General features: G+C 51.8%; 1 protein-coding gene across 1 annotated transcript; it reads left to right on the plus strand.

The window, feature by feature from the left end:
- The first annotated feature begins 2,637 nt into the window (after nt 1–2,637).
- On the plus strand, nt 2,638–7,850 carry LOC121098657 (guanylyl cyclase-activating protein 1). The gene is made up of 4 exons (XM_040616914.1): nt 2,638–3,074; nt 4,985–5,134; nt 5,691–5,781; nt 6,171–7,850. The coding sequence occupies exons 1-4, from the start codon at nt 2,877–2,879 to the stop codon at nt 6,329–6,331; spliced, it is 600 nt and encodes a 199-aa protein (XP_040472848.1). The 5' UTR covers nt 2,638–2,876; the 3' UTR covers nt 6,332–7,850.
- The last annotated feature ends 1,900 nt before the right edge of the window (nt 7,851–9,750 follow it).

Genomic DNA, 9,750 nt, shown 5'->3' on the forward strand with positions numbered 1-9,750 from the left:
AGAGAATCAAAGCCCTTAAGCCTCCTCATGTGCATTCCTTCAGTATGTATTGTCACTAAATAGTTTCCATATTTCCAGTACATCATTTGATTTTAAACTCACTTTCTCTTTAAGTAAGACCATCTTAATTTTTTTAGCTAAAAAAAATGTAAACCCCTGACTTCTCAGCATTTATACTGTGCATTAACTGCCCCTGCAGCAAGTGTAGGCAGGCTGGCGCTCCCTAACTCTCCTGGTTTGTTTAACTTGCTGCTTTCTGGTCACCAGTACGCAACTCTTGGGTCGGGGCCTTAAGCACTGATAACGATGGCAAAGTGTGGGGGGCAATTGCAATGCATTTGTCTGGCTCTTTTGCTCCACAGGTGACTAAAACACCAGAAGCCCCTGGCAAAGACCGCAAGAGACCAAAGGGAATGGAGGAGACCAAAGCAATGCAGGAGGTTTCCCACATGCCGCCCATCCCAACGAGCCAGCAGTGTCCAGCACATCACCACCAGGACCAGCCTTTGGCCACTCACTTCATTCCTTTTGTTGCCCATTGCGGGGGCCGACAGCCCAACTTCTTCGAGTTTCTCTTCTACAAACCAAGTTGCTCCAACTCGTACAGCCCCTTCTACACTGCACAGAAACCAACCTGCGGGTACCGCTACTGCTGCGACACCGATCACACCAGGAAGGTGATGGATGTCTCGAGTGCAAACATTGTGAAATGGAGACCCATTTGTGGGCACAAAGCCGTAGGCGAGAGCCATAAAGCCCAAGCAATGAAACCAGTGACCACCGTGACTTCAGCTTCCCACTGAGTGTCCGAGTCAGGACCGCAGCGAGCATGTGAGCCGAGCAATGGGTGGTGAGGCTGTGTCACTGCTCCCCAGAAAAACACACAGTGTTGATTTTGTTCTAAAAACCTGGTCTGACTTGTCCTGTCATTTATTGCCAACTGCTTACACAGAGGCACTGGGTGTCAGCAGCGCACAGCACTGCATGGGTGGCCACCCAGCCAGGCTTGTCTGCACGAGCCTGGCCTCAGCACGTGCTGCAAAACCTGGGAAGGCTTTGCCAGCTTCTTCGGCAGAGCCTAAATTCTGCTCCGTCTTTGAAAGGACATCTTCTCTCACTAGGCTTTCCTAAACACAGGCAAAGTATTGTTCTTAGTGAATGGAAAAACACGTCTCATTTGTGGCACTCAGAAACGAGCTAGTGATGGGAGCTGGAGCTGGGGTGGCACATCCCTGCAGCTCTTCTCCAGCAGGCAGCGTTAAACGGCTCAGCTTTTGCATTGCCCGTTCTGGAGAACAGGATGCACCTTCAGCAAGTACTTCTTGAAACAGTTGGCGAGCCTGTATCCACATTTAATATGCAACCTTTGTGCTAGTAATGAATGCCTCAATATCGCAACCCCTCTGTGTGCTTCAGGAGGGCCTACCCCAGCCGTGCCCCCTGTAGTGGGTGGCTCAGAGCCCAGAGCTGAAGGCTCACCTTGCTCACAGGTGCTGTACACGGCGGGGACCTGGCCCTGCTGCTGCCGGTGAGTGCAGGATTAGCACATCCAATTAGCGCTCCTCAGTCTACTTCCTTTTTCCTAACTGTTTTACACTTGTGTGACCGCTTGCTCTAGCAGAGCTATTTCTAATTTGCTTCAGTGCAGAAGCAATACCGAGCGCTGCGACACGTAAAAGTTGGGTACTTTGTCTTAAAGTTGCCAGATATAAAAAAGTAAGTGTTCTGGGTCAGGCTCTCTGGGTGGAGATCCGGTAGTCACATTTATTTCATTTCTAGTGGAGGAGCTGGCCCGTGCTGCTCCCTGAGGATATACTTTTTTATCTCCCAGTCCTCCTCTGAATGCTGTGCGTCAGAGTAAAACAACATTAGTTTTGGTCATGTTTACATGGAGAATTTTTCATGGTAATTCATCATAAATGAAAATCAAAGCTGTGAATTCAACCCCACTGGTGTCAGCAGAGTGCTGGTAATGCAGCAGCCAGGACACGCTGCGGAGACGTGCCACAAGTGGGGAGATTCCGTGGAAGAAACACTCAGCTGGTAGGACCAGAGAGACGGAACACGGGGACCCAGCCGCTGGGAGGGGAGGGAGCTGCCCCGGGAGAAGGTCACCGTAGCATCCGGTGTCTTCATTTAAAGCACTTAAAGCTTTACCATTCAAAGCAATTATGTTTCTATGTTTGTCTCAGCACACCAAATTTACCCTCAGAGCATCTCTTGTAGGAGCTGCAACGGCACTTCCCCCTCCCTGAATTTCAGGCTCAAGCTGACAGCCCGTCTGGCAACCCGCCAGCCGCCGCAGGCTGCGGGGCACCGAAGAGACAGTAACACGGCACAGCGCCTTCCCAGTGGTTTTTTTTTCTTTCTTTCTTATTACTCTGATTTTGATGCAAAAGTTACCGCTCGTGTGACCCCACACAAAATCATAAATGAAGTGGATTAGGAGATTACATCATCACGGAGAAAATTCCACCCTCATAATCTCCTGCTGGGCCTGTAATCTGCAAGATTCCCATTTTACCGCCTTTCTATTTTAACCCTGAGCTCTTAATGCCTGGCAGGAGCCCATCACCCTCCTGAGCCTCATTGGCCGGGGAGGGATTTGCTGGGTGCTTAAATGCCACCCGCATGTCCAAGGAGGGTCCTGTGCTTTTGGGTTTTCCTGGGGAGAGGTGTCTTCTTCATCCATCGCCACCACCACTGAAGTGGTACAGCCCACGCGCCAAGCAGTCTGGTTTTTCCCCATACTGTCATCCCTGCAGTGCTTAGGGACATTTGGACTTTAAAGGCAAGAAGCAGAACTTAAAAGCAAGCCCTTGACTTTCAGAAAACATCCATTTTTGGCTGCAAAGTGACCAGCACTTGGTGTGGAGATGGGGAACATGGACGGGAAAGCCGTGGAGGAGCTGAGCACTACCGAGTGCCACCAGTGGTACAAGAAGTTCATGACGGAGTGTCCGTCTGGCCAGCTCACCCTGTATGAGTTCAAACAGTTTTTTGGCTTGAAGAACCTGAGTCCATCAGCGAACAAATACGTTGAGCAAATGTTTGAGACATTTGACTTTAACAAGGTAAATATTGTCCTTCCCACTTAGCCCGTGCAGGGATCTGTGCTCTGCTCCCAGTGTGTGATGGTGTGCGGTGTATTTGTGTGTGTGCAATACAGATGTGTATGTAAGTACGTATGGTCTGATGCTCTAGATTGTAAAAGTTATGTAAGGCAAAAAATGTCAGCAAAACCTCCTCACCTGCCGACTGCTCTGGGAGAACATAGACTTCTTTCAGAATGTATATTTTCCTTTTGATTTAAAATTATTGAAATAGTGGGGGGTTTATCTGGTAGTCTGTGATCCCTTTAAAATGAAGTGCCCTTTAATCCTTAAATATCGAATGTTGTGACAGCAAAGAACAAGCGAGCAGCGTGAGAACAAGCGCTGCATTCATGCAGAAACAGTGAGTTCCCGAGCCATGCAGCGTGGCATGAGCTATGGTTTACAGAACAGCGTGGGTTTGTTTTTCTATTGTTTTAAATTAAAACCGGATTACAGTTTCATTGATTTTATTACATGTGCTCAGTCCCACATGATAAGGAGCTCAGGTCCCTTGCTCCCTGCGGAGAGGCTTTGCACCCCAGGCTGTGGCTGAGCCGGAGCCCCGGAGCAGGGCAGTCCCGGAGCACCTGCACACCTTTGGGAGCACGGTTTGCCCAGCTCAGGAGCCGAGCCAGTGAAGCAGATGGATGCTGTGTCTCCGAGAGGAAACAACATCCTCCTTTACTTGCAAATGATTTGAAATTGCACCTCGTGAGATGAGAAATTTATTTTATGACAATCCGAAGGTTTTAGTGGGCTTAATCCCACCAAAAATAAGACAGTTCTGGTCCTAAATCCCTTAGGTGTCTTGCTTGTGCCTTGGCCCTGCCTGAAGAGGGAATTGGTGTGCAGGAAATCCTGCTGGCGGGGGCTCAGGAGCTATTTATACCTAATCTGGCTCCCGCAGCAGCGGGATAAAGCAGATGATCTCTTCTTGAACCGGCCCCATGCTCCGGTGGCTCTGTTCATTGACAAGACTGGTTCATTCTCTAACGAAGGCTGTTTGTGGTTTGTAGCAGGTCCCATTGTCCTCCAAAGTGCTTTGTGCCTTCATGGTGTGTGCCATCGACGCGCTGTGTGGAGGCACTAGGAGCTTTAGCAGGCTTCCTACAGGCTGTGAAGGTCATGGGGCAACGTCTGGGGGCAGGTTTTTGGCACGTGAGCTCACCCCGGCAGCTTTGCGCTGGTAACCTGGCTGGAGAGCTGTCTGCGGGTCCAGCCGAACGTCTCTTAATGCTGTGGCGTGAGCTGGTGGTGAGCAAACACTTAGGAGGAAAGTCAAAGATTAAACTGTTTGTGCTTTTGACGTGATCAGACGTGAAGCAGACGCACAAACGGCAGAGGGACAGAGCAGCGCCTGCCCGGCCTGAGATGTCAGCAGCATGCTGGGGTAACTCCGTAGCTCACTCTTCTCCCAGGGGTCTGCATGTGAGACCCTTTTGCAGCAAAGAGCTATAGGTGTGTGCAGCCAGGGTAAGGTCAGGTAATCCTTCAGATACCTAACCATCAGGGTTCATCTGCATAAGCCTGCTCCTCTTTGACCGCTCAATTACCACTGCTTTGCATAAAGCGATTTCCTTAGCACAGGCTCGCTTTCGAGGCCTTGCCAGTCCCCAAGCCGGGCGCACACACCAGCCGGTTTGTTACCAGCATGTCATGGCTCTGCACAGATTCACATGGAGCCCTCACCGTATGGTGCATTGGTTTTAACTGGTGGGCACGCGGGGACCTGTGCCGGAGCCTTGCTGCTCCCCCAGCCCCTGCTGTCAGGGTGGTGGCCACACGCTGAGGTCTTCCAGCGGGGACTTCCAAAAGTGACACCGGGAGAATCACTTACTGCCTGACTCTTTGCTTTTCATCTCACCTAGCTTCTAACCTTCTGCTTTCAGGATGGCTACATAGATTTTATGGAGTACGTGGCAGCTCTGAGTCTGGTCCTGAAAGGGAAGGTGGATCAGAAGCTGCGGTGGTATTTCAAGCTCTACGATGTGGACGGGAACGGCTGCATTGACCGGGGAGAATTGCTGAACATCTTCAAAGTGAGTGGGCTCAGCTTTTCCCATTTCTATCACGGACAACCGTCATCAGTCACAGGTAGCTAAGAAGGTTGTAACAAGGGTATTCCAACCCAAAAGTCAGCTCCCTGGTACAATTAGCAGGCTCTGGCCCAACCAGCTGCTCGTCCCCCGCTGGTGCTCCTGCCAGGCTGGCTGCCCTGGCCAGACCTGTCTCGAACACCCTCCACGGGCACCTGCACGCTCCGACACGCAGCAACCCCTTGTCTCTTTGCACACTGCTTAACCACGTCCACTGAAACCCGGGCTGAGATAAGCACTTGAATTTAATCTAAGGATTTTCAGAGGTGAACGGCTCCTGGTTTATCTCAGTATGCCCACTTAATCTCTTAATGCATTGATTGCCTTTTAAAGTTATTTTAATCTCCAGATTTTTAGAAAGGACTTACTCCCTTTAGAACCTAACTGCCTGCAAAAAAGTTTGGCTTCTCATGTGCAGTCACTCAGCCACTTGTGCCGATGGACACCCAAACCTATGCGACGCTCAGTAATTGTCCTCTGTGTCCTTCTTTCCCTCCAGGCTATTCGAGCTATCAACCGGTGCAATGAATCGATGACAGCCGAGGAATTCACAAACATGGTGTTCGACAAAATTGATATAAACGGAGACGGTGAGGAACTTTCTTATGCAATGCCAAATACTGCTTCCACCTTCCCCAGTTCAGTCGGCCAGAGCAATTCCAGATGCTGGATGTCCCAAAACACCAGGGCACGGGGAGAGCCAGCAGAGAGCAGCTCCCTGTGAAGGGTTGGCTCCCCAGCCGCTCCGTGGGCTGCAGCCAGCCCGAGGGGACGCTGCAAACTGCCCCTCGCCATGCCGGCGGGGATCTGCACGGGGTTTAGCTGTGATGGGGTTCGGGGAGTACGACACACGGACCCAAGCCCTCAGGAAAGGTCCCGTTTTATAGTCGGTGCCACTGCTGGGGGGCTGCTCCGAGGGGGCGGCGGGGGGAGAAAGGCTGCAGGATTTAACGGACCTTTTCTGCACGTGCTCTCGCAGGCGAGCTCTCCCTGGAGGAGTTCATGGAGGGCGTGCAAAAGGACGAAGTGCTGCTCGAGATCCTCACCCGCAGCCTGGACCTGACACACATCGTCCAGTTGATCCAGAACGACGGGAAGAACCCGCACGAGCTGGAGCAGGCAGCGGAGCCTGCCCAGTAGGCTCCCGGGACGCTTCCCTGCGTCTCTACCTTTCCCCCCTCACATTACTCAAACAACTGGGGTTGCGGTGGTGGCAGCCGGTGAGCTGTCCCAGCACCGGTGTGACCGCGGTAGATTCCCCCGCTAGCACAGGGACCAGGATCTGCTCCGAAGGTGCTGCTGCCCTGGCAGATGGTGTGGGGAGCCTGGGGCCCACCGGGGCTGCCTGGCCCAGCCTGGCCCCGCTGCGCCAGCCGGTGAGGGGGAGGCTGCTGTGAGGAGAGGGTGCTGCGACAGCTGGAAGCCCACAGCCACCCCCGGGCTGCCAACGGGGCCCTTTGCTGGCCCGGGCGCTCTGGATATTGCTGCTGAGCGGGGGTAGAGTCTCATCCCCCCCGGGAAGGGGGAGCGGCACCAGGCGATGCAGTTAGATAACGCACCAGGGGAACCTCAGATCTCGCACCAAGGCAGTGGCCAACACCAGCGTCTGTGGGGGACGAACCGCAGCGCTGCCTGGCACCTGGCCCCCGTGAGAGGGGATCCCCAAAGGACCTCAACAGCAGACCTGAACCTTCTCTTCCCATATATATTTCCAGAGCACAAGATCAGCGGTTTTGGTCATTCCGTCTTTGATTTGTTATTCTGTTAGCAATTGTTAGTGATAATTAAGGTAAAAACATCTATGAGCTAGAAAAAGGGGAGTGGTGAATGCAGTGGATTTTCTTTGTTTAAAAGCATTCAAAACATAGAATGGTGCCTTTTTATAACAACCATCTGAACTTCAGGGGCATGTTCCTCCTTGAAATATCTGGAAGGGCTGCAATGGCAGTAACCTGAGAGGGAAAAGTTTTGATGTTTGTAGGAATATTCCTGCCTGTCTTATCACCTCTATGACAAACTCTCCTGTCAGTAACACTCTGTGGCACGCTTGAGCATCAGGTGGTTTTAACGGCAGCAGCAGCAGCAAATCGCCTGCATGGAGTTCAGAGGGGTGCGCTGCTGGAGACGGGCTAGGCACAGTGTCCGTGCCACGAGCGGCCACAAGTACCTGAGTATTCCTGAGCAGGCAATGGGTACCATCACCCCCACAGCACAGTGGGCTCAAGTACCATCCCCTGTGGAATTAAACCCAGTCACCTCTTAATACAGCATCCTGGGCACAGCAACCTCACCTGCTGGTGCCACGAGCAGGGGCCGTGCCCAGGAGCCAGCATACGCACAAGGGAGGCTGCGGCAGCAGCAGCCTTGCCCCCCACCACCCTCTGTCCCCGCACCCAGCGGGGGCTGTGCCTCAGCTGCTCCTGGAGAGGAGGTTCCTCATCTGATGGGAGCAAGTTTCAGGTGCAGTGAGGCAATACAGGACACCAGGAAGAATTTCTTGTCCAGCTGAAAGACTGGTTACTTAGCACTGAATACTTGCAATTCATAAGCAACTTTCTGACCATCTTTCCTGTGCATCTTTTTAATTTTTTGTGTTTTACCTGGAAGCTTTTGTACTTCCAGTGTTACAGTGAACTAATAAAGGTATTTTATGACATTATTCCAGGCTGTGTTTTTTCTCTCTTTCAATCGATCATTCTGTTTCCAGCAGGACAGATTAGCTGTCTTGTACAAGTGCAGGAACCTTTGTTTTGGCTTTGTTAAGGTAGTTCTTTTGCAAGAACAGCACAAGCGTGGGGAGAGGTCTGTTTTCTTCAGAATCAGGGCAGAAAAGGGGCTGCTCCCAGAGGTTCTTGCATCCCGTGGGTGTTGCCTGCTCTTCTGAACCTCATCTGCATTGAGCAAGCGTCGCTTGCTTTAATAAAACCTCACCCCCTGGGTAGTCCTACAATTCTTTCTTCCAGAGCTCTGCTTTACCCTCCCACATTTCAGGCACCTCCTGCTTTCCTCCCCGCTGCCTTCTGGGCCACGTGTGGCAGCCCCACAGGCCCCTCCTGCCCCTGCTCTCTGCCCAGACGGGCAGCGTGTGCGGGATGCTCAGCCACGGCCCCTGACAGCCCGGTTCGGGCTCCGGCGGTGCTGGGTGGGCGCACAAACCACGGCTCACAGAGAGGAACCCTTTGATGGGCCAGCTTGTCCAGCCACTCCGCTTACACCAGTGCAAGAAAGAACAGGCTGCAATTGTCTTGTTAGAGCCAGGCTGAGCTGTTTACTCAGGGTGCAATACTTGCAACAACATTAATTCCCCCTCAAAAGACCGGCACAAAAGTTACCGCACTTTGTCTTTACAACAGCAGTGAGGAGGGAGCTTGAGAGACACGGTCAGTCCTGCCCGTGCTTCCTTCAGCTCTCTCCTCTGCGTGCCCCAGAAGCTGCGAGAAGCAGCCCTGACAAGCCCGATTTCTATTTATAAAGACAAAGTTATTCTAAAAGGGCTGTCTCAGAACTGCTGGCTGGCCGAAGGCACCTTTCAAACCTCAGCATCTCTCTCCAAAAGATGTTATTTCAGCCTCTAAGAAAGCAAATTAAAAATAATTAAAAACTAATATTGTGACTCTCTTTGCCCTAACTCAGGCATAATTATTTCAAACTAGTGGTGGCTGTTTGGGTGCCAGCACAGACGCACTGCTCATTCTTGTGACAATATCCCTGGTGATGAGGCAGCACAGCCCCTCTGTGAGCATGGGAGAGGCTTTTTTTGGGAGCTGCCGTGGTGAGGGGCTGGCAGGGCTGCACAGCAGGTCCCACCTCCGCCCCCCCTTTGCCATGACCTGGGACAAGTCTCTGGTGCCAGGTTTGTTAAGAGTTACAGCTACACTAAAAGCTTTCGGTTTTTCACCATGCCATTTATCTCAGCAGGGTAATACGCTCGAGATACTTCCTAAACTCCTGAGGTGCACTTTCCTTTGAAGAGGAGGAGGAACGAAAGGTTTCCCCATACTGCCAGAGCTGAGCATGGGTGCTGTGAGAAAATGACAGTGTGGCAAGACCACAAAAAGTCCCCATAGCAATCAGCACGGGGATGTGTAAGCCCCTGCCTGGCCACTCTGTTTTTCAGCACGATGTTTTCAAGGGGAGGCTGCACACGGGTGCTTTGGGAATGACCTGGACACAAACCTTTCCTCTGGGCAGCCACCAAACTCCAGCTACCCATAGGTGAACATCCCCTCTCAGAACATCAAGTGTATAGACAAATGAAGAATATGGCTAAGCATCAAGTTCAATGTAATTATCCTCTCTTTTTCTCAGCCTCATCATTTTGCTGCTCAGCACTTTCCCCAGGAATGCACCTTCTGTAGTATTTTAGGATGCGATACCCCCCTGGCTCCTTTTCCCTGGTGCCTCTCCCCATCAGCCCCCTTCAACAACAGCCTCACCTTCAGCTTTCTAACCCGTTTGTTTCACCTTCAATCCTACCCAACCTCAGGGGCATCAAACATCAGAGCAGATGGTAGAAGCTCAGAAAAATCACACGGCATTTGCCTTTTCCAAACCATCCT

Source organism: Falco naumanni, chromosome 17, assembly GCF_017639655.2.
Source record: "Falco naumanni isolate bFalNau1 chromosome 17, bFalNau1.pat, whole genome shotgun sequence".
Taxonomy (NCBI): Eukaryota; Metazoa; Chordata; class Aves; order Falconiformes; family Falconidae; genus Falco; species Falco naumanni.